At 44.0% G+C, this 25418-nt stretch overlaps 1 protein-coding gene across 4 annotated transcripts in view; it reads right to left on the reverse strand.

Annotated features, from left to right (window-relative positions):
* Window positions 1-480: 480 nt before the first annotated feature.
* The window catches only part of AMFR (autocrine motility factor receptor), a 38394-nt gene continuing 13456 nt past the window's right edge, over window positions 481-25418 (reverse strand). Inside the window, exons 5-14 of one of the 4 annotated variants that reach the window (XM_030512777.1) lie at window positions 25137-25177; window positions 24234-24366; window positions 23442-23575; window positions 21708-21818; window positions 18067-18257; window positions 16207-16310; window positions 14208-14342; window positions 7738-7821; window positions 3935-4119; window positions 481-1926 (exon numbers count right to left, since the gene is read on the reverse strand). In XM_030512777.1, coding sequence (XP_030368637.1) covers window positions 1782-1926; window positions 3935-4119; window positions 7738-7821; window positions 14208-14342; window positions 16207-16310; window positions 18067-18257; window positions 21708-21818; window positions 23442-23575; window positions 24234-24366; window positions 25137-25177 — 1263 coding nt within the window. In that variant the 3' untranslated portion in view covers window positions 481-1781. Of the gene's footprint in view, window positions 1927-3934; window positions 4120-7737; window positions 7822-12154; window positions 12896-14207; window positions 14343-16206; window positions 16311-18066; window positions 18258-21707; window positions 21819-23441; window positions 23576-24233; window positions 24367-25136; window positions 25178-25418 lie in introns of those variants that run through there. The other 3 variants (XM_030512779.1, XM_030512780.1, XM_030512778.1) reach the window with 3 other exon arrangements.

The raw sequence follows: 25418 nt of genomic DNA on the forward strand, positions 1-25418 counted from the left end.
TGTCCAAGCTGGCCTTGAACACTGCCAGGGATGGGGCAGCCACAGCTTCTCTGGGCACCCTGTGCCAGCGCCTCAGCACCCTCACAGGGAAGAACCTCTGCCTAAGATCCCATCTCAGTCTCCCCTCTGTCAGGTTAAAGCCATTCTCCCTTGTCCTGTCCCTACAGGCCCTTGTCCAAAGCCCCTCTCCAGGTTTCTTGTCAGCTTCTTTAGGTACTGGAAGGCTGCTGCCAGAAGTTCAAAGCCCTGCTTTACTTTTACAGTCGCTGAAGATGCTGTTTCTCTTCCACTTCCACGTTCACAACTCGACTGAATTCCAGCTCTGCAGCCCCAGGCTTGGGAAAGTGGTCCCAATCCAGCCTTGGGCAGCTGTGCTCCCTTCCATGCCATAGAAAGGGGGAAGCAAAGGGGACCAAAGGGCAGGCACTGCACTTATAACCCAAATACACAACAGGAACAGGACACGTCACACTCCAGAAATTTCCAAACAGTTTCCAACACTGACCAAGATTTTATTTGTGTGGGGTTTTTTGGTTGTTTTCTGGATCTTTTTATTAACAATAAAGCCAAAACAGCAGTGCTCTGAGCAAAACCAAAGATCTCAAAAAACCTAACAGCATCGCAAGGTAAGGCCTCCCACAGAGTTTTATTGAAATAAATTACTGTCACCTAAACACCGATGCAACTCTTTGCATTAAATTCACCTGCAAATGTCCTCCAAAACCAACAGTAAAAAAAGTTACCAACACTTCTAGGTAATACTGGGATCCTTCTAAAGGATGGTGATATCAGAACTCACGCTTCAGAAGCTGAAAACTCATCTGTGCAAAGCTAGCATCAGCGGCTCCACATGGATCTTGGGGCAAAGTCCTTAAGGACAAGCAGAGGCTGGCAGTTGGGCTGCAGCCAGCCCCAGTCCCTCCAGGCTTTCGGAATAAACTCACAGAGCTGTGGGGTTGAAACAGAAATCAAAAGCAAGATATCGGAGCTGTCTCCACGGAGTCCCATCCGTGTGGTGCAGAGCAGGCAAGCTGTTCTACTCCCTTGCTGGATGCTAACATTGAACCGCAGGGGCTGTTAACCTCACTTCACACCCTCTCTTCACTCCATGCCCTCAGTGTCTGGGTAGTTTTGGGCATGGGCAGAGGATAACAGCTCAGCCCTGCGCAGTGACAGAGCCAGACACAGAGGAGCTCAGCAACAGTCAACAACTTACTGCTGGTGAATCACTGCTCCACTGCACCACTCATGAACTCTGTTTTCCCTGTATTCTGTAGGAACACAACATCCACCCAGCCTAAGAACTGACTTTCCAGCAACGTGGACTACCTAACACCCCTCTCTGATTGCAGAGCCGGCACCTGCTCACCTAACACAGGGTTTGCTCCAGGTTTCTAAAGCTTTCTTCCCTTTTGGAGTAACTCTTCCTGATTCCAACCTGTGCCCACAGCTGCTAATCCAGAACACTCTTTCCACAGCCTCTGCGGTGCAGCCAGCGTAATGCCTCGTGCCAGCTGCAGAAATCCCACCCATGGTTTAGAAACTGCCTTTTGTTCTTGGAGGGGATCAACGTCACGTAGAAAATATTACAAAAAAGAGGTTAATGAGTCAGCTGTCCAAACATTATCAGACCACATGCTTTACATGGCGGAGAGGCGGCTCCGCCAGCTGAACTCTGAAGAGACACATCCCGTTGGTACAGAAAGCGCAGGGAGGTTGGGAGGTGTGTTTAATTCTTTATTCGACATTGCTGACGAGGTGGAGGGAGGAGGGTGACAGCGCTACGAGTTGTGCTGCATCTGAAGCCTCCGCTCGGCGGCAGCAGCCAGTGTCCTGCGGCGCAGGGTCACAGCATCAGCTGAGGCTCCTTTGGGACAGGGCTTCCCTGTGGTCCGCTCCTCCTCCAAGGTCTTGTTGAAGTATCGCCTGCACGAGCAGAAAGGGAAAAGATGGGTGAGCATAGCCTGCCTCATTCTGGCTCTGGACAATACTTTGCTGGTACATCTATGAAGGGAGGGTTGCAAGGCACACTGAAAGCAGGAAAATACCTGGATAAAAGCACAGGCACCATGTACTCAAAAAGATAAAAGCCCATATAACCTATGGTAGATGTTGCAGAGCTGGCTTAAGCTCTTAGTTTTTGTGCAAGACTCTCACGCCTCTGGAAAGGAGCCACTGCCTCAGTGCAGTGGGCTGCATCCAGAGGAGTGTGGCCAGCAGGTCAAGGGAGGTAATTCTGCCCCTCTACTCTGCAGATTAATAATTATTATTATAATAATTATACTACTAATAATAATCTATACTAATAATAATAGACTCCCACCTGGAGTCTATGTCCAGCTCTGGAGTTGTCAGTACAGGAAGAAGATGGACCTGTTGGCGAGGGTCCAGAGGAGGGACACGAAAAACAATCAGAGGGCTGAGCACCTCTCCTATGAGGAAAGGTTGAGAGAGTTGGGGTTCAGCCTGGAGAATGCTCTGGGGAGACCTGATTGTGGCCTTTCAGATCTTAAAAGAGGCCTGTAAAAAGATGGGGAGAGACTTTTTAGCAGCGCCTGTTGTGACAGGATGAAGGGTGATGGTTTTAAACTAAAGAAGGAGATTCAGGCTGGACATGAGGAGGAAATTTTGTACAATGAGAGCAGTAAAACACTGGCCCAGGTTGCCCAGAGAGGTGGTGGATGCACCATCCCTGGAGACATTCAAGGCCAGGCTGGATGTGGCTCTGGGAAACCTGATATAGTTGAAGATGTCCCTGCTCATTGCAGGGGGTTGGACTAGATGAGCTTTGAAGATCCCTCCCAACCCAAACTATTCTATGACTCTACCACGAGAAGTCACTCCCTGATGACAAGTAAGCCTATGACAGAAGGGGTACTAGGGCTGTGAAGCGTAAGGTAAGGCAAAAATACAAGGAAGCAGCTGCCAAAGTTACCATCCCAAGGAGTTCTTACACTTGGTGACAAAATATAGCAGTTCACAATTCCACAGCTCTTCAGTGCAGGAAGGGAACCAGTAAACCAGTAAACCAACAGCACTTTATCTCCCTAAATGACATTATTCAAAGATCAAGGAAAACTTATTCTTAGAGCAAGCCTATTTGCAGACAAACTGTAAAAGGTGTCATAGCCTCGGTTATTTATCTAAAGGCATTTCAGTGTGGGGAAAAAACCCAACAAGCAAAGGTAGCCTGCTAACACAAAGGACACATCATGTAGTTTTTGTAGCCCCTTTCAGAGTCTCCCTGCAATGCAAAGGAAGGGACAACACTGATTACAAATGCTAAAAAGTTTTCTCTACGTGACTGAAGTGCTTTTCCTATTCTTTTTAATCAGCAACTGGATGCTAGTAAAGTTCATCAATATGAACGGAACACATGTAAAGAAAGTTTCATTCTACCTATAACACCTATTACTAGTTGGTCAGGTGTTGACTTGCTGGTCATGAGCTCCGCTGGTGGGCTTTAGGAAGTGGCTACTCCTTGCTGCTTTGTGCTTAAGACACTTGCTCTGTATTTGGAGAGTGGTGCCTGACAGTGATTTCAGCTGGAACAGCACAGGCAGTGAGGGCTGACACTTATGCCAGGAGACAAGCTAAAGATTACTAGAGGACTCAGCACAAGTAATGCATTCTCTCTTACCACAGACTCAGACTAAAGCCCATCCAAGCTGGAGAAATCATCCTCTGATTTCGAAGAGCTTTGGATCAACCACTAAGGAAGCTGTGTACATGTTGGGACACATGACACTGCTTCAGAGTTCGGTTTATCAGCAACAGTCATCTTAAACAGTACCCTGATCCTGCTGTAGCAGATGCATTCACTGTTACTACTTCCTGCAACAACCCAGGCTCTCAGTGGTCATAATCCAATTGAGCTCCATTCTGGGGGGGCTATAACTGAGTGGCCAGGCTGGAGTTTTAGCAAGGAACATACTTTCGAGCTTGCTGCAACAAGTCCTCCTTCCGCTGAACCAGCATACGCTGCCTTTCATCAGCTGACTTTGAGAAGCGACTTCCCCTGGCCTCAAAATCTTCTGCTTCACTAGACTCTGCTTCCATTTCATTGAATTCCACCATTTCTTCCAGTCTGGAGCTGAGTTCCAATGGCACTATCTCAGACTAAGAGAAAAGGAAAAAGGTCTTTGCAAAATTTGCTAACAAAATTTGCATCAAATCAACAAGCTACACTGAACTGTAATTTTCTGAGGCACTGGAAGGAACCAGACTCTCACCTGCTGTACCCAGTTCCCTTGGGCTCCTTTGAAAACCCCAGCCAAAATACAGAACAAAGCTATTTCAAAACATGTTCAAAGAGCCTGCATTCTATAACACTGTATCTTTTATGCCATGTTTGAAAGTAATCTCAAAGACAAACATTAATTACTCATAATTAATGCTCTCTGAAAATGGGCCATTTAAAATAGGTTCTGCAGCTGACTTGACAAGCAATGCAACAGTAAAGAGCTGAAAAGGCAGAAGAAATCCATATACTAAAGGAAGAATTACAAATGTATTTGCAAAGAAGATGTGTGCTTGAGAAGGGATTTATGAGGCTTTGTTTCACTGAGTTCTGCAGCACCCAAATTACCAGGAATCTGGACTGCTGCAGCAAGGCTGGCCACTGTCCCAGGCACAGTGTCAATACAAGGAGCTGGCAGCCCTGCACACAGCACCTCCTCACCCCTGACAGCTGACCAACATGAAAACTGAGCTGCTGAACGATGACGCTGGTGAACTAGCAGAGGTGAAACAGCATATCCTGATCACATTCTGTCATACACAATCACATCAGCTCTGCGGTGGAACAGCAAGATGTTACTAAGCGTGGTAGCGTCAAGAAACAAATCACCGTGATGAAGGGCTTAAGGGTTTAGCCAGCATCTGGTATCCCAGAGTATTACTCAAAGAAGTAGGATGCATCCGAGAGGAGGAAGCAAGAGCTCCACACAGTGATCCCATGGATTGTACTTGGGGTGAAGACAACCTTGGCAGACCCAGAGGAACAGACATGGAGAAACGTGAGCGCTGTTTCTGATTACCACACAGGTGGACGTGGAAAAGAGAAGCTCTGCTGGGTAAAGCAGTGAGGAGGCACTCGTTATGGATGACGTTCAGACATAATTGCGTTTTTTTCCCCCTGGACCATTTGTATCAGAAGAAGCCAGCTAGCTCACCTAAGGTTTTGGGGTTTTTTGTAATGTTACAAAGATGCAAAAATCAATACCCAGAACCCATTCCTCTATCTGAGCACAAGAGTGGTGAGTGAGGAGGCTTTAGAGACAAAAATACGAAAACTAATGGCAGTAAAGGTCATGAGAAGCCTCAGTATGACAGCAGATCACAGAAGCAGAAACCTGTACACTACAGAAACTACTCCTTCAGGCTCAGAGAGTTTCATGAAAGCCATGGGATGCCTCAGAAACGTCTCTAGAGTCACCAAGTGCTTCAGCAATGACAATAAAATGGATTCCCAAGGGGAAGGGAGGGAACACAACACAAGAGCTGCACCAGGCAAGCTGCAGCTTTGTAACAACAGTTTACAAGCTAGGCCTAAGCAGTCTGACCCATTTCCACCCCAGATTACAGAAACAGTTAAATAAATGCACCACAAAATTTGAAGGATAATCTCCCAAACCTTTAACACAATTAATACCATGATGGTGCTTAGAGATGTCTCTCAACTACCCTTACATTATGTCAGCACTGACACCCCAAAACCATAACCTACATTTGGCGGGGGAAATAAAAATCAGTCACTATCTCTATCTTAAGACTTCTGAGTTCTAGATATAACTGTCATAATATGATATATGACACAGAGGAAAACCAATGCTACTCGTGAAGAAGGCTGCTTTTGTTTGAGTGCATTAGTTCCCCTAAGAAGTGTTATGTCCAGCAAGCAGAACTCCAGTGGAGTTGCTGTTGTAGATCAACAAAGATCTTCAACTTGCTGTTGGAGGTCTACAAAGGTTCCCAGTGGGTATGTTGGTTTGAAATAAATGAAGGAAAGGGATGGAAAGCTTGTATAACTTACTACAAGGCTGCAGCACAAAGCAACTAGAGTTGCCATAGTCTCTCTCAGGGACTGTGTCATAAGGTGTGAAGTTACATCTACCCACTATATGGAAATTCAAGTCTCACCCAGAGGAGATGATGATGGCTTATGTCCCTTCCCACCTGCATTTCAGATAACTTCTTAAAAATCAAGTGCAACCTGCTGAAGTAGTTTGTCTGCTGCTAGAGCTCTCCACACAGACAAGAGTTTGACTGATTACACCAAGATATTATTCTGGCAAGAAGAAAGAGAACATCTACAGTATGCCAGGTAATCAGTTAAAAATGGAAATCAGAATCAAAGAGACACAAAAGTGATGCAAGTTTCCTAGAGGAAGGATGCCCCTGGGCTCCCAAGTTGTCTCTCCACAACAGAAATACCAGCCATAGCAAGGAGGTAAGCAAGCTTGACTCCTAGGTAGATCTCAGTGGTTATCCACAAAGCATTTATGAGGCAGGAGAGGACAACAGCAACTGGAGCTTCCATGACTCTTCCCAGTGGCAATTTTTCTCTCAGTGCACGCAGTCTCGGTCTCTCACTTCAGCCTTTGCGTATGAATCCCATTAGGCACAGGAAATATCCACCTAGGAGAAACTGTGTGGAGGCCACCAGTTCATCCCCTCCCCAGCCACCAGCAGCCCCACTCAGCTGCAGGAAAGTCAGGACTGTTCATGGACCTCCAGGCTACCACTCTGCTGTTCTACAAAACAAAAATACATTCTCCACTCAAACTGCCATTCGCTCCAACCAGAACACGTTGCCTGAGCGAAGTGCTTAGCTGTGATTCAAAACAAGAAGATGCTACTATTGGAAAGCACATGCTCAATGACACAACGACACCACTCTTGGGTTTTTCAAGTTCTGCAGAAGGAAGGACAAAGACACAGGTAGTGCCAGGCAGGCAGGAAGAAAGGTGAGCAGCAACACAATCGTTCACCATCATGGCTAGAGTTATTAAAGGCCACAGAGGCAGAAAGTCACACACCTCACAAATTCACTCTCTACGCCAGCGGAAAGGGAGGTTTATAAAACAGAAACCCTCACCACGTTGCTATTACAGTCAGGCAAAACGAAAGTAGACTGAGACCTTATTCTGCTGACAGGCTAATTTTTTTCTCCCTGCCTCATTTTAGCTAAGCATGTCCTGCTTAGTAAAGCCCTTGGTGAAGAACAGCAAAACCCATGATTGTGCTTTATGCGTAAAAAGGCTATTATCTCTTTGTCCTGTTTGTATACCACTCCATTCACACCAAAGCTCCCCACGTCTCCAAGTGCATCCTGCTGAATACAAAAGAATTCTTATACCCAGAAGAGACATACTACTCATTTTAAGAATCTGGAGACGTATGGAATGGGAATGGGTAGAGGAAGGGGAAGAGCAATGCATCCTGCTCTTCATATTCACAGATGGGGCTGACCAGATGTGAACACAGACATGATCTCCTTCTGTTCTTTCTATACCTTGAGAGCACTTTTCTTCCAAAGAAGAAAAGGAAAAGTCCACAGATAATTCTTTACAGGAGCTACATGTTGAAGTCTTACTTCAGTTGCCTGACAGTGTTAATTCTGGTGTGAAAAGCACAGAAGGGCTGCCGCCAACCTGATCTGATACAGAACTAAATGCACTTACCTCTCCATGCAGCATCTAATTGTGCTTTTTGCCCATTTTTATGCCAAATTACCTGGGTGACAGTTTCAGTATCCTCCTGATCAGTAATATGCCGTTCCACAGAACTGTTCAATGCAGGTCTAATGCTATCTGCACGCTGAAATGCAAACATCATGGGTTTAATACACTGTGTGAAATGGCAAAACAAAAACAAGTTCTTTGAACACATTCAAACTCTGCCCTCTGCAACATCATGTGTTATGTTCAATTTAGAAATAGGTAAGTTAGCAATAAACAGAATGCACTGTACTGAAAGAGAATTCTCTCAGCTCCCCTACACACAGGCTCCAAATAACAGTACTATCTGATGTACACAGAACTAGAATTCAATATTGTTATTAAGAGAAATATTATCCCCAGACTGCTTTACCGAAATCTGCTGTCACTAATTAAAAACAAGGCATCATTTTGCCGACTACTTTCTTTGCAGAAAACCCTCCTAAGTGGTACAATTCAATTATCTGTCAGCAAAGAAATCAATTGGAAATGTTCTAAAGGCTCTGCACAAAGAGCCACCAAGAAAAGCTGATTTAACTGAGCAAATATTTGTCTCTGGTCTAGCTAGGACATTTTCAATATATTTTTGGTACATGACTGAATATATTGCATTTTCAGAGATTAAAATAAAGAAAAAAAAATCCAAATTCTAGTAAAAAAGGGTTTTTTTACTAGAATTTGGCACTATATAAGGTGTTTTGAGACTGCATAGGGAAGCATTTCATGCATCCTGCAGTCCAATCTCATCAGTCAGGGGCAAGCTACAGGACGTGGGTGATAGACTCCAACTTTCCTTCATAAAGAAAATATCCTGTTGTAGTTTAACACCAGCTGGCAATTAAACCCCTCACAGCCCCTCACCCAGTCTCCCCCAGTGGGATGTGGGAGAGAACTGGAAGAATAAAAGTAAGAAAACTCATGGGTTGAGATAAAGACAGTTTAATAATTGAAATAGAATATAACAACGATAATGAATCATAATGAAAACAACAGAAAGAGAGAAATAACACCCAAGAAAACCAAGCAATGCGAATAAAAAACAACCGCTCCTCACCCGCAGACTGATGCCCAGCCAGACCCTGCGCAGCAGACCCCCTACTTTATACACTGAGCATGAACTCATATGGCATGGAATATCCCTTGTGTCAGCTGGGATCAGCTGTCCCAACTGTGTCCCCTCCCAGCTTCTTGTGGGGCCCCCGTCCCCCACCTCCAGCCTCCTCACTGTCAGGGCAACAAGCAGCTGAAAAGTACTTGACTGAGTGTAAGCACTAAGCAATAACTGAAATATCAGTGTGCTACCAACATTATTCTCACGCTAAATCCAAAACACAGCACTCTACCAGCTACTAGATAAAAATTAACTCTACCCCAACTGAAACCAAGACAATATCCACCCATTATTCTATACTATCTTTGTCATGCTCAGGTCCCACACCTTCCAATGCATCCCAATTAATCACTACCTCTCCTGTCTTTTGATACATACACACAGATAATCACGCCCTCAATCTATAGGCCATCCCTCTAAAATGTCCATTGAGTTAATTTAATCCACAACTTGGGGCTCCATCTGTCGTAACAGTCCTTCAGGGCAGGAGGATGGTGTGTGCTGTTGGATTCTTGCATGCTGAAGGCAGTTCTGATCCATCAAAATTCATTCTTCACTAATCTGGGTGATTCTTACTGTAATACTGTCGATATGGCATACAGCAACCACAGCAGTGATGGCATACAGTATTATATAGCAACTAACATCATACAAGTCAAAACATTGGTTATTCTCACCCAAAATTAAACCCCCTTGAGGTACACACCAGACTTCCCCATCCTCCCATATTACCCACCCAGGTCCTTGAGCAAAAGCAATCCCACGAGTGGGTTTGCCTTTGCCTGAGGCAGGAATAACCCAGACTGTCTTCCCCTGTATATTTTTTATGTGCACTACAGGGGCTACAGCATATAAAAGTTCTGATTTTGCTGGGCCAGCCCTGTTGGCAGATCCCCTAGTGTTGACTAACCAGGTGGCTTTTGCTAAGTGTGTATCCCAATGCTTGAAGGTCCCACCACCCATTGTTCTCAGTGTAGTTTTTAACAGCCCATTGTACTGTTCAATTTTTCCAGTGGCTGGTGCATGACAGGGGATGTGATATACCCACTCAATGCCACGCCTGACTCAATTCTTTCTTGTCCATGGTCAAGCTGACACTCGGGTCAAAAATCCGTCTGTATGTTCCATCACTTTCTTGATGGCCTGAGGTGTCATGGGCCACCAGACTAAAACTAATTCGCCCTTATGCTGCCAATCTAAATCCACCTGAGCCACCTCAATCTTAGCAGCTTTATCCACCTGCTGGTTGTTCTGGTGTCCCTCAGTGGCCCAACTCCTGGGTACATGAGCATCTACGTGGCGTACCTTCACCACCAGGTTCTGCACCCGAGCAGCGATATCTTGCCACAGTGCAGCAGCCCAGATGGGTTTACTTCTGCGTTGCCAGTTGCTCTGCTTCCATTGCTGCAACCACCCCCACAGGGCATTTGCCACCATCCATGAGTCAGTAGAGAGATAAAGTACTGGCCATTTTTCTCGTTCAGCAATGTCCAAGGCCAGCTGGATGGCTTTCACCTCTGCAAACTGACTCGATTCACCCTCTCTTCAGCAGTTTCTGCAACTTGTCGCAGGGGACTCCACACAGCTGCCTTCCATCTCCGATGCTTTCCCACAGTACAGCAGGACCCATCAGTAAACAAAGCGTATTGCTTCTCACTTTCTGACAGTTTATCATACAGTGAGGGCTTTTCAGCACATGCTACCACTTCCTCTGGTGATATTCCAAAATCTTTGCCTTCTGGCCAGTCCATGATGAGTTCCAGGATTCCTGGACCGGGATTTCCTATTCAAGCTCATTGTGTGCCTAGTACGACTCACTTACATAGGTAGCATCAGTTGCATGATGTGGAGAGGAGACCTTCCCTCTGAACATCCAGCCCAGCACAGGCAACCGGGGTGCCAGGAGAAGCTGTGCTTCAGTTCCAACCACTTCTGAGGCAGCTCGAACCCCTTCATAGGCTGCCAGTATCTCTTTTTCAGTTGAAGTATAGCCTCGGATCCTCTGTACCCCCCACTCCAAAAGCCAAGAGGCCAACCTTGAGTCTCCCCTGGAGCTTTCTGCCTGAGGCTCCAGGTAGGACCATTCTCCCCAGCTGCGGTATAGAGCACGTTTTTCACATCTTGCCCAGCCCGGACTGGTCCAAGGGCTACTGCATGAACTGTGTCTTGTTCAATCTGTTCAAAGGCTTGTTGTTCCTCAGGGCCCCATTTGAAATTGTTCTTCTTGTAGATCACTTGCTAGAGAGGGCTTACAATCAGACTGTAATTTGGGATGTGCATTCTCTAAAACCCCAAAAGGCCTAAGAAAGCCTGTGTTTCCTTTTTACTAGCTGGTGGAGACATGGCTGTTATTTTGTTGATCACATCCCTTGGGATTAAGAAAAATGCAGTAGCAGTATCAATAGTAGCATACCACTTGGCTGAGTAATCCCACAGCTGAAGGGTCCTTCAAGAGACTGGGCAAGGTGGACAGTGGCTTAAGTTCCTCCATCTTCAAGGCAGCTATAACAAAAGCCCACTGCTATCCTTCTGGGTCCTTGAAGTACCCTCTCCTGAGACAGTCTATGCCAAGGATGCACGTAGCCTCTGGGCCAGTCACAATGGGGTGCTTTTCCTACTCATTCTCACTTCAACCTACAGTACAGTCAGCTGTTGGGATTCGCCTGTCACTCCAGAAATATAGATGGGTTCTGCCCCTTGACAGCTTGATGGCATTAGGATACACTGTGCAATTACACCTACTACAGCCTTACACTCACTCCTGTGGCAGATGTGCCAGGCCATCTGATCCACACAGTCCAATATACCCAGTTGTCCCCTTCCTCCACCTGGCTGGACGTAGGGCGCCCCTAGTACTGGTAATAGTATTCGTTACTCCCTTCTTGTAAATACAAATCAGAAGACACTTTATTAAGATCAGCCCTTCTCTGTCTGGGGAACTGCCCACTGGAAACTGGAGAAGCAATTTTCCTGAAAGAACCCCCTTTTGCAACTGGTTTTTCTTGCAACTCACGTACCCGTGCCTCTAGGGTCGTGGTAGGTTTTCCATCCCACTTCCTCATATCCTCTCCAATGGTCACGCAGGTAAAACCACAGGGCACCCCGTGGTGTGTACCCACTATATCCTCTCTCTTGAGCAGAGGAACCCTTATTCCTAGTAGCCAAGATACTGGGCCGTACAGGTGGGGAATACAATATATCCTCTCTGAATCGCTGGAACTCACAGGACAGTTTCTCCAAAGCCAAGACAAGGGAGGAAGAGAGACATGCTTCATAACGCCGGAGCCGGCCAGCCAATTCATCCACTGTTTGTCCCTCTCCATCCCTCCACCTCATTACTGCCAACAAGTTGGCATACAATGATGGTACACTCTTTACAAAGTTTCTCCACATGTGTTGCGTGCACCTGACTTCATCTGGATCTTTGGATAACTTCTCATTGTCATCATAAATCACCTCCAGCACAGCTAATTCCCTCAGGTACTGGATACCTCTTTCCGCAGTGGTCCACCTGCGTGGGTGACACACAACATCCTCCTTGAATGGATATCGTTCCTTCACGCTTGACAGGAGTCGTTTCCAGAGGCTGAAGACTTGTGCTCCTTTTCCAATAGATTTGTCAATGTCTTCTTTCCTACAAAGGGATCCCAGCCGCTTGGCTTCCCTACCCTCCAATTTCACACTACTGGCCCCATTATCCCAGCATCGGAGCAGCCAGGTGAGAATGTGCTCACCTGGATGACGACTGAAATCTTTTCGCATATCTCGCAAGTCACTCAGGGATAGGGATTGGGTGGTTACTGCCTTGTTCATGATTTCTATCTCTTCCTCCTTCTCCTCCTTTCTCCTCCTCCTCTTCTTCTTCTTCTGGTGATGGCTCTGCTTCAGAGGATTCTGTCTCACCCACTTCCCCCCCTACTAGATGAGCTGACTTTTGCTCCCAATATTTCTTCTCGTGTATAGGGACAACTGATACTGGCACAGTTTGGTTCCCTGGTTCAGCTGCACTGCCTGGACTGGGGGTTGAAGGAACTACAGTGTCTGTTGCAGGGGCTGGAGTAGCCTGGACGAGAAGGAGAAGGTGAAGGAGCGAGGGAAAGTGCGTACCCTTCTCTCCCCCCCAGATTGGCTCTCCAAGGCAATCATTAATAGTTCCTGAGAGATAGCTCTCAAAGTACAGAGATGACAGCAATGGTGAGTACAAAGACCAGATTAGCCTCACACCTAGTAATTTTATCATACTATAAGCCAGTGTTACCTAGTAAATCAACATGATAGCCTTAACGCAGACCCCAGAGATGATAAACAGCATAAAAGGAACAAATACAGCAAGTAAAGGCCTATAGAACTCTGAGGACAAGCACATGAGTCCTATGTTAGGGACCAAAAAGGACTGTCATGGTTTAACACGAGCCAACAACTAGGCCCCACACAGCCACTCGCTCACTCTCCCCAAGTAGGCTACAGAATTGTATCCTGCAGGGGACAGAATTGGAAGGGTAAAAGTAAGAAAACTTGTGGGTTGAGATGAGAACAGTTTAGTAATTGAACTACACCAGTTCAATAATTGAAATAAAACAGTTTAATAATTGAAATAAAAGATAATAATAACAATAACAACAGTAATACATTGTATTAAATTGTTATTTAACAAAAAGAGAGAAATAACACCCAAGAAAACCAAGCAATGTGAATGAAAAACAACTGCTCGTCACCTGCTGACCGATGCCCAGCCAGTTCCTGAGCAGCGACCCCCGGCCAGCTTTCCCCCTACTTTATACACTGAGCATGAACTCATATGGCATGGAATATCCCTTGTGTCAGCTGGGATCAGCTGTCCCAACTGTGTCCCCTCCCAGCTTCTTGTGGGGCCGCCCCCCCCAGCCTCCTCACTGGCAGGGCAGCGCAAGAAGCTGAACGGTCCTTGACTGAGCGTAAGCTCTAAGCAGTAACTAAAACATCGATGTATTACCAACATTATTCTCATCCTAAATCCAAAACACAGCACTCTACCAACTACCAGGAAAAAAATTAACTCTGCCCCATCCTAATCCTAACCTGAGACCCATCCTAATACATCAAAAGACCTTCTTCTAACGGCCACAACAAGGAACAGATGTATATACCTCAATCACACACCACTGTGAGATTCCAACTGAGTCAGACGTTGCAAACATAGATAGAACATACACTAGACTGCCAAAACTAGTTTGGTGCTTCTGACTGCAACATCTTCCTAGAGATAAAATCTGAATAGTAATACTTCATTAAGCTAAGCTGGATTCACCAGTGCTCATTCCCCTCACTCATTATTAGCAAGCTTAGTCCTGTGGTAACGAAGGAAGTTATTTTAGGTGCAAGGTCTTACAACTTACCTGTGTGGGGAAAGGTACCTGGATGCGCCCTTCTAGGATGTTGTCAGTGGTGATCTCTACTGAACGAGTTAGCTGCAGATCCTGTAGAATTACATGATACGGAACCTGAGGGAACATCTCCTGAATCTGATGGGCCTGGAGAAAGCAAGGTTTATACAGTCAGGATCAGCAGTAAACAAAAGTTCGCTGGTAAGTATCTCAACAGAAAGATAGCCAAAAAAAGAACAGCTCAAGAGATGCTGTTTATGATATGATAACCCACACAAGAGAAAGAAAACCCATGCTGATATTGACTTACAGGGCAATAATAACTCTAATGAAGCCAATAGCAAAACTGCAAATACATAGAGACACCACATGATCCTGAAAATTTAGATTCCTGAACAGCGCTTGTAGATATACAAAGGTTTCAAAAGCTTCCTAACCCTCTATTTATGACAGCCTTTTTAAGATCTATACAAAATTCACATGAGTGACTGCAAGTTAAACCAAAAAAAAAAAAAAAAGAAGTCTTTTTCTTTGTTCCAGATGGATTCCAAAATGGTACTGGTAAGGACAAGTGCAATATGTTTTAAAAACCTATTCTGCCTACAAACTAGTTTAACAGGATCTGAAAGCTCAAGTAAATTCAACTGAGTTGTCAGGGAACTGTTATTATTGAATTTCAAGTTACTTAAATAATACCCAAATTAAATAGATAAAAGTAAGGGGGGGAGAGATATGTAAACTGTAAGGGTGGAAGTAGTTTTCAGAGCAAAGCAAAAATAATGCATCAGCCGACAGTGAGTTCAAACACAAGCAACCACAGCAAACCTAACTCTCCATTGTACCAACTTCTCACCAAAACAACTGATTTAGCATTTCAGCCTCCGGTTTTTCCCTCCAAATACTTCCCTAGGTTTTTATTCAGTAACACACCAGAGAGTTTCACTTATTTTCTATTAAAAATGTGCAACATTTTAATAGTTTGCTGACCTGGGCCTTTCCATTAAAAAGGGCATTTTAATATAAGTTGCTACTCTTCTTTTAATAATACACAATGCTAATAAATCATTACTCATCTCTAACAAAAACCCATTTGTGTCACCGTGTCCAGTAAAAGGAAAACTAAACTGACCTTAGATGGAGAGCTCCTGCATATTTACCTAGTAAATCATCTGCCAACATCTTACTGCTTCTTGCCCACCCTGCCTCAAACCCCCTACGAATTGTGGCCTTATCCTCTTGAGATTTGAACAGTGATAAAGGCTACAGGAAAGATATCACATTCAGAGATTTCCTGAAATACTTCACTGAACATTTACTAACATGCTGTAGCACACATTAGTTTTAAGAACTCAAAGAACACAGCACTTCTCAAACTAAATGAACCAAGCGTGTTTCATGAGGCCATAATCTTCTCTTTTTGTACTACATTAGAGTATGAAGTGAACAAACATGGGATTTGATGCTCAACACTCTTGTCATCATCATGAATCAGCAAGAGCTGGAGCTACAGAGAGCCCCATCTCACACTGACAAGACATTCAAACAGAAACAGCTATCTTGGAGCTTAGTGCTATTAAAAATAAATACAAAAACCATCAAAAGCTACAGAATAGATTTGCTTAGTTACCACTTGACTAACAGCTAAATCCTGTTGTTACAGACTCACACCCTTTGCTACTGCAAGTTGTGAGTGAAGTACTGAAAAAAAAGCTAAAGTTGCACTAGGCAAGCTGAGGAAAAAGAGTCTACCTACCTACTCAGAAAGTATACGTGATTTTTCTCCCTCATTTACCTACCTCCAGATCTGTTCTTTTATATTTGCACATTTGACCCAAAATATAGCCCTAATCTCGCTAAAATAAAGCTGCTCTCACTCAAAACCTCCCAGCTTTCATGTAGTATCTAAACACTGTTCTGACTTCTCTCTCCTTATGTTCTCCATCTACATATACCTCTTCCCTCCCCAACACAAATAGGAAGGCTGAGGTGCAAACTAATGAAGCAGTCTTACCATAGCATTAAGCTGAGAGTTGCCGGTTTGTGTGATACCGAGGATGTTTGTTGTGTGCATCACTTCTACTGAAAAACTGGGCAGCCAGCTGGCAATTCGAGAGCCTAAGAACAAGAAATCACCAAGAAAGTCAAGCAAGAATCTGAGGTTCTCAGCAGGCAAAGTACTTCTACATGTACGTAACGTAAGTCTTCATATTTCCACTGGTAGATAAGGGAAGTTCTGCAGTGCAATCCATCCCTAATGTCTCCCAAACATAGAGATGGCTGCAGTAAATCAGTAACTGCCAGTGCTCTCTTCAAACACATGTCATAGTGGCTTACCAATCTGAGGGACAGAAGAGGATCAAGGAAACAACACACCCTTCTTTTCTTGTTTTAATGTTCCCATTAAAGGGAAAATCAAATAAGCCAGAGCCAAATTCAGTTCTGGAATACATGAATAGCTCCAGCAATTTTACTAAAAAAAGGCCAGTTTCTAACAGGCTGAATCTGGTCCCAAAATGGGCCAGCTACACATGGCTGGTGTCACTGACAAAATATCACTACAAAGGGACACAGTAACTGAACAAGAAGTGACTGCTGCAATTGTGCGCTTAGGCTCAACAGAGCAGGACATGGGGCTGGCTTCCTTCTGCTTCTGCATTTCCATTTAAGTAAACACAGGGTTTGCTCTGTGCCCCTTCTCCTTCTATCTCCACAGTAATTTTGGAGGTCTCCAAGCCGCAGGAAAGCACTGGGGAGGACAGCTATCAAAAAAGAGAGTGATAGCCTAAATCTAAATGTCCTTTGGAGACCTAAAGCACCCCAGAAGTGGGAGCCATGCAAGAAGCTATCTGCCAGTCTCAGCACACCTAGAAACGTCTGTCCCTTCTCTGCCTGTTACTGTCCTCCCACAATCTTCAAAGATGGCAAAATCAGCAGAGATGAAGAAGGGGTTGCTCTGTAAGTCTGCAGCACCCCAGCAACATAGAATCATAGAATCTTAGAATGGTTTGGGTTGGAAGGGACTTCAAAGCTCATCCAGTTCCAACGCCCTGCCACAGGCAGGGACAGCAGGGGGTGTCTCCCCAGAGCACAACAGAGAGGGAGAATCCCCTCCCTCGACCTGCTGCTCATGGCGGGTTTCTGGACTGCAAGTGCACACATGGGGAGCTTCTCATCAGCCAACACCCCAAAGTCCTTCTCCTCAGATTTGCTCTCAATCCAGTCTCCACTCAGCCTGTGTTTGTGCTTGGGACTGCCCCAACCCATGTATAGGACCTTGCACTTGGCCTTGTTGAACTTCACGAAGTTTGCTTTGCGAGTCCTTACAACACAACACTGAAAAAAAACCCTGTTCTAGTTACTTGATTCCTTGTAAGAATAAGCTTCTGCACCTAACCAAGCATGTTAAGTTTCTTGTAAATTGAGTGGAAAATGGACTTTTGACAACCTCCCATTTAGCTAGGGGATAGGGGAAAGATCAACTTTAAGACTGCGCCACAGAGGTTTTTTCCCTGTTTGACTGCCACTGATTAACTGCCACCTGGTAACAAGATAAGACACATAAATTTCCCATGCTGCTCATCAACGTGACAGGCAATGAATAAATGCCAGTATTAAAGCTGCTAACCATAATAAATCAAGCAAAAGAGAGCATTTGTACAAAATCTTTCAACAAATCTTTGTAGCTCTGGACAACCTCAGAGACACATATCTGAGCTCTTGCAAAAGAACTGTAAGAAACATACACATATCTGACAAATGCAAGCAGAAGCATGGTTTGAGTTTCAATTGAAGCATGGACAGAATGACCTTCTACAGAAGGCTGTTCCCTTCACTTATTTGCAGAACCACATGTCAAATCTGCTTAGCTCACCATCGAAGTGGAAGAAGTGATTGTGCTGGTTCAAGCGTGATCTGCCTTCTGCTACTGCCACAGGGCCCAGGTTCTCATCCATATTTTCCCTTTGGTGATCCTCCCTTGCATGATGGCTGTCAGTGATATGAAGAGACATTCTGCAGGTGGGGCAAGATGTATCTTGTTCCAGCCAGGACCGCAGGCACGAGCTGACAGGAAAACAGTAATAATGTGATGAGCTTGCAGCGTTTTTCCAAGACACCAGTATCACAAGTACATCAAGCAGCTGTAGCAGATTCTGTACAGAACATCAGCGCAGAGACTGCTCAGAGATAATTTGTGAGGTACACCTGATGAGCTCCTGATGGCTCTGGCACAGGTTTCTTGTTTCTTTCAGCTGAAAACACTCAAGTGTTCACTTTTTATAAACAAGCATGCAGATTTATTACAAACTTAAAACACTCTCTGAGTTTGTTGACCCTATAGCTCAGAACACGCAAGTTTTGCCTGGAAAGGGAAACAAAGCTTTTCTCTCACCGTCTCCAACTGAAAAAGGACAAAATCCAACTAGACAAATACTTAAGATACACTAACACATTCTCATAGCAGTTCTGATGGTGTGATGTGGCAATGGCATCCCCAAAGTTTTTCTAATATCTTTTCAACACTATCAATACCCGAACTACCACCAAAGTAAGTACCACCCTGGGAACTCTCAGCTTTATTAATACTAATGAGTGCTGTGCTATTACAATGCTTACTTAACTCTGAACATTTGCTGTCTTGCAGAAAGTGAGAAGCATTTGAAATGCAGGTTTAAACACTCAGAGCTGTGCCTACTTTTTGATTCACACTGATATGACAAAATTGTGGTATTTGTTGGCAGTTAAACCTGATTTTCAGTATGGAAGTACTGAATTTCACAGAACTGAACACATCTCACTATTATAACACATACTTTACACTTGCAGGGTGGGTTTTGTTCCAGCAGAAGCTCTCCAAACAGTTTAGAAAGGTTTAGAAAGCTTAGAAAGAATCCCACGCTGGTTTAGGTTGGAAGGGACCTTAAAGCTCATCCAGTTCCAATCCCCTGCCACGGGCAGGGACACTTCCACTAGACCAGGTTGCTCCAAGCCCCGTCCAACCTGGCCTTGAACACTGCCAGGGATGGGGCAGCCACAACTTCTCTGGGCACCCTGTGCCAGCGCCTCAGCACCCTCACAGGGAAGAACTTCTGCCTAATGTCTAATCTAAATCTTCCCTCTTTCACTTTAGAACCATTCCCCCTTTTCCTGTCACTACATGCCCTTTTAAAAATTCCCTCTCCAGACATCTTTTAGAATCACAGGCTACTTTGGGTTGGAAGGGACCTTCAAAGCTTATCTAGTCCAACCCCCCTGCAATGAGCAGGGACATCTTGAACTAGATCAAGTTGCCCAGAACTACATCCAGCCTGGCCATGAAGATATGCAACAAGGTCAAATCAACTTGTTTCCCAAATTGTGTATTTGCAAATAAAGGCACGGATCACAGGTTTAGGCTGACAGAACAAGGAAAAAGTCCTAATTGAAGGACTATTGCAAAGTCAAGGATATAAACACTCCACACAGTTCCTGAAGCTGTAGCCTATAAACACACTGCCAAAGTGTTCTCCATATTTACATGGAGGGATATGCGGTGTTCAGAAATTACAAATTCTGGGTTCCCAGAATCAAAGCACTACGGAAAAAATCTACGGTCTTGGTCATCAGCACAGCCAGCATGTTAGCACTGCCGATGCTGTCCAACTTCATCTCCATCACCACAGCAAAACCACCCTGCACGCAGCAAACTCAAACCTCTGCTTGAGTTGTACTCAAAAGGTCACCTGTGAAACATGCAGGGTGACACAAGATACCACCAGGCGGGTGCTCCTCTACAGCTCAACCACCGAGATGCTGGAAGGGGCACTGGCCCCTATCAGACTGTATGAGCACCAAGCCCTAAAGGCTTGCAGTAAGCCAGCCATGGTTATACCCATTTTGTGCCACACAGGCAGAAGGGCTTGGTTGCCTGAAGTCTCTCAGTAGAAGGATGACTAATAACAGGTCGAGGATGGCAACACTTCAGAGTAACAACTCTTTTGAAACTGATTGCTTCCTAAAAGATAAAGGAAAGAGTTTTAACAGAGCCCAAAATATTCAGACGCTTACTCCCATTAAAATTCCTTAATACTAAGGCACAGAATTGATCGCAACAATGTGAATTTTCCCTGCCATCTTCTCTTCTACTCCAACTAAATGGCCATGAAAAAGCATGGCATGTAATTGAGAATTAACACAATGTTTAGCCCGTTGGCAAAATCACCAGGTTTTTACGAGCAGAGAAACCATTCTTAGGTTGTAAATAAGGTTGTTAATTACATCTGGTTTTATATGCACATGTAAGTCATCCACTCTAACAGGTTACGCCCCTAAATGTACAAGGGAGGTTAAGTGTAACTTAGCTTCAGAAAAAAATACAGAAGGATCCGTTTAGATACAGAGAAAACAATTCTGAAGAGAAGACCTTGGGCTTCTCAAGTGCTCAGTAGGTGATAAGATATTCATATGATTCAGTAGCATTGGAATAGGAGTGTGCTACAGAGGCACATTATCTCATTAGAGACTTCTTGGAACACAGATAAATATTTATGGCAAGGGTTGTCACAAATGACAACAAATTAGCACACAGATTACAACCTCTGGTTTGACAGTTACCACAAAAAGTAAAAAGCTATTTGCAGAAAGTAACTTGCTTATATGGTGGAACAGGAACAATCTAACGGACTATACATGTTAATCATATGGAACTTTAGAAATTCCTGATTCAACCCCTATATCTCCTTTCATTTTTAACTACAAGTATGAAAATGTAAGCACTGCTACAGAAGATGTAAGAAAAGAACATCTAGCACAGCACCCTGTCTCCACAAGCAACTGCTACTATTCACTACCTACTGAGTGTAAGACACAGTATACAAAGAGATCCTTTGGCCAAAAGCCTCTCACTTCCAACTACCAGCTGCTTAGGGGCCTCTTCAGCTAATTTGGTCACCCTCTTTTACAGCTCAGATGGATTCATCAGCCCATGAAATCATTTAATCAGACCTGGCCCCCACAACTGTCCTTGGGGCCTCATCAACATGCAAGCACCACACTATAAAAAAAATATTCCCTGTTCTCTTTTTAAAGCTGGTATCTGAAAGTTACTTAAGGATCTAACTCCACTTTTCCTTCCTCACCCAAAAATCAACACACCTTAATGGAATATGATGAGTAGGATAAAGTAAGGGGAAAAAGAATGTGCTTTATCCAGCAGTTACACAGCAAGGCAGGATACAGACTTGTAACTGACATACCATAACTCAACACTACCTCCCACTAGTTGACAAGATGCATACTCTTAGTTTGGGGTAGGGGAAAGAATTCACCAGGTGAAACTCCTCAAACATGGAAACAACTGATGTGAACACGACTTTGTGCTTTGTTATTAGAAGCAGAACAAGATGACCCAGGCAGCAAGAGTGCACAGCTTTGCTGATGGTTCACTACTTGTCATCCTGCTGTAACTTTCAGACACGCCCATAGCTCCCTTCCTTTCTACAGTCAGGTGCACCCTGTCCAGCCCCAGAAACATACTTGTGGAAGAAGTGCCCGCAAGGCAGTTTGCGTGCAGACTGCATGGAGTCCCAGCAAATGGCACAGTCATCATTATTGGCTGCTAACTCCTCCGGTGTTGCAACTGCAAACCTACAAAGAAAAAGGAAGAGAAAGAAGTCACGACTACACCAGCTCAGCATGGCCTCCTGTCTGGAGGCTCCCACACTGAGAAAGCCTTATCCTCCATGTTAACTTTTCTGACAGACATATTTTTTTTGCACAGCCTATACATCCCAAGTGCAAAAAGCTTTGACTTAGTATCTTCCAAGACATACGATGAGTTTGAGAACCGTAAGTTATAATCTGTCTAGATTTGGCTTATGTCATTTTTCTAAATGAGTTTTACTAGCTGGACCCATTAAGATGTCTTCTTGGGATCATAAGCATTTATGGTCTGACCAATTTTGGTCTCAAATTTTGCCAACCCCCATTTCTCTTTAATGTTTTATTTTTTTTTTAAACCACAGCACCATGCAAGCAGCTACTACGCAGCACCCAAACACAGACAATATAGAGATGAACCGAATAACAACAGTTCACAGTACTGCTGATGTGGAATATTCCTGAAGAACAACTACAGAAAAGCAGGGATCTTGCTGCCATTGGCAGGTTCAAGAGGAAGCTAGAACGTGGCTCTTCCAGAAAAATCAGAATGACAGAAACACATCAAGTCACTCAGACAAGAAGTCTGAGGCACCTGCAACTCAAACAGCTTTGTGAGCAGCTTAAAGGGGCTTAGTGGCTGCATCTTACTGAAAAGAGACAAAGCATTGTGGATGAACTTTATTATGCAGCTCTTAACCTGATACTACAGCCATTAAATGACTCCTCAAAAAAAAAAAAAAAAAAAAAAAAAACACCAAACAAAAAAAACCACAACAACCAAAACAAACCCAACTTGTGAATTTCTAGAGGAGTCAGACTTCTTTCTCCATTTGGACTACAGCAGAAGGCATGAGAGCTAGTCAAACCTATGGAAGTCCACAAGGAAAATGGTACAGCTATGCACAGAAAGAGCAAAATTCCCTGCTGCTCTTAAAAGTCATTAAGGTCACGGCTGAGTTACAAAAACATGGGAGCAGAGATGCAGTCGTATCTGGCACAATACTAGGTTTTAGCAGGCCTCCCAATTCCTCTATATTGCCTCACTAGAGGGGTATGGACTAAAGTAATCTCAAAGTGCTCTCAGCTTCCCTACAAGTACAGAGTCTTTTAGAGCTGGCTTCAGGTTTAATAAATATATACCTAAAGCCAAAAGCAGATTGTAATTAATATTTTTATTTCAGTACCTGAATAGTATGGCCTAATAAAATTAAAAGCATTTATTTCTATCACAGCCAAAACCAATATCTGATAACTAAAACAGGCAGAGTTCTGTAGAGCTTATGTCACCCCACCAGGGTCGTATACAAGAGAATGTAGGAGAGAAAAACCGATCTGGGGAGTTTACATGTTCCCAGTAATAGTTTATCAGTAATACTGCCATTATAAAAGTCAATCCTACATATCTGCTAAAACCAGAAAGCATGTCCCCAGTAACAAATAAAATGGGTAAAAACACACTCTAAGTGTAAAGGCTTAAGAGCTGGACTTGCAAGATTGCATCTCTCCAGCTTGCATCACATACGAAAGGAACCTAAAGGAACCCAAAGGAATCCCAACTTCTTCATCAGACTCCTCTCTCCAAGATCCCAGGGCAAATAAGAGGCTCACCTAGCTTCCATATTTCCAACCACACGGAGGTAGTTCTTATGCCGCCGAATTCTTCGTTGAACCTCATGAAATAGGTAGCGTAGCTGCATGAAAATCACGAGGCTCGCCATTGACAACCAGATATTACCAAACAGCTTCAGGAAAAAACAGAAGGGTGATTATAAACTACCACAAGGAATTGCACCAGGTCTTACGAGGAAAAGAAATTGAGAAACCAGCACTGAAGAATTTTTCTTTCACTAAGACATTTGGACTAACCACACATAGTCAGGTTGGACAGGGCTTGGAGCAACCTGGTCTAGTGGAAGATGTCCCTGCCTGTGGCAGGGAGTTGGAATTGGATGAGCTTTAAGCTATGTTCCAACCCAAAACAGGTTATGGTTCTACGTTCACAGGTATTAGCACTCATTCCATCTTCAGATACAACTTTAGCAGCAAAGCATTTATAATAAGAATAAACTGTATTCGGTCCTCTCCAACTCAATGTCCCCTCCTGCCAATGAAAATAAGTCAGGCTGGTATTACTCAATAGCAAAGCTAATTAAACACCTATAAAACAGGTTATTACACAGTATTTAATACTCCATAAGAAAGTTATTTGTGAGGACTCCAATTACACAAGAGGAAAGAATGCCAGAAACCACCCCCCATACATTTTCCTCTTTATTTAAATAACTTTAATATTTGGTTCCTAAAATAAGCAAAGCAAAAAAATATAAAAAATACATATACCCAGTACCCTTTATTTCAAGGCCAGTCTATTTGTTCAACCTTACATCCACTACTTCATACCAGCATATGAATGTGATGCATCAAGTCCAGTGAAAGCAAGGTGAGCTCCATGACAAAATCGGTGTAGTAGACGTAAGTGCCTTTGCCCTCCCACATTCCTTCATGGCTGAGATCCCAGAGGTGAATTACGTATCTGTAAGAGCAGAGAAATTAACATTATTCTGTCTTTTTGTTAAATCTCTAGCATTCAAACTATCTTATCCATTTTACAAAGTTTTTGGATTTGTATTCTTTGCCTCTCCTAAGCCCAGTGCCCACACTCTGTATGTTCCTGAGGGACTTTTCTTTAATGTTACTGGTTTCAAACAGCAACATTTTAAAAAGACAAAAAGCAGCCAATCAACGCTCAACCCACACTGCTTTACAGATACCACCAGCTGACAAAGATGTAGCATTTGCTAAAAATTTCTGTATGTACCAAAAAAGGGATTATAGTAACTACAGACCCACACTTTTCAGGACATGAGGTGTTTCCCGGGTGAGGCATTACAGGTTGGTGACAGACCCAAAATGCCAGCACTGGTCGGACCAAGAGGTTCTGCTCTACATGTCACATCCTACATCTGCACACACACATGCATTACAGATACACAGGCATGCTACTCTTCCAAAGCAGAAGCGGTAGAGATTACCCAGTATGATGACATTAAGCAACACGTATCAACCCTCATACAGCAGCAGCAATCCATTTTCATCCATGCCTCAAGCTATTAGCACCCACTAAAGCTATCCATGCATTGCAGAATTCATGCTTAAAAATAGCACACGCCAAAGTTAACCACCTTTGCCCATTGCCAAATGTGCTTTTGCAATTTAACAAGATAATTACATACACCTCTTAAATCAACATGCTATAGCCACTACCTTCTTCAACAACCATCCTGCAAAACATGAGCTACTCACCGTAAAATCACATGAGTGGTTCTAACTGTCACAAGCAGAGACTGGAAAACAGGAAAAAAAGGAAATAAAAGATACATTAACATTCCAGCAGGGACAGTGGTCCAGAGGCAGGAGCTAAAGGGCTAAAATGCATTTATTGCAGCGTATTAACAAGTTCCAATGGTCACTACAGACAACTGTGTGCGCAATACACCTGTGACAAACATGAAGCTTATAAATAAATATGCAACAAATGGCTCTCCAGCACACAATGCTCTCAGAGGACTAACATCACTGCTGTTA

The sequence above is a fragment of the Strigops habroptila genome, chromosome Z (assembly GCF_004027225.2).
Source record: "Strigops habroptila isolate Jane chromosome Z, bStrHab1.2.pri, whole genome shotgun sequence".
NCBI lineage: Eukaryota > Metazoa > Chordata > Aves > Psittaciformes > Psittacidae > Strigops > Strigops habroptila.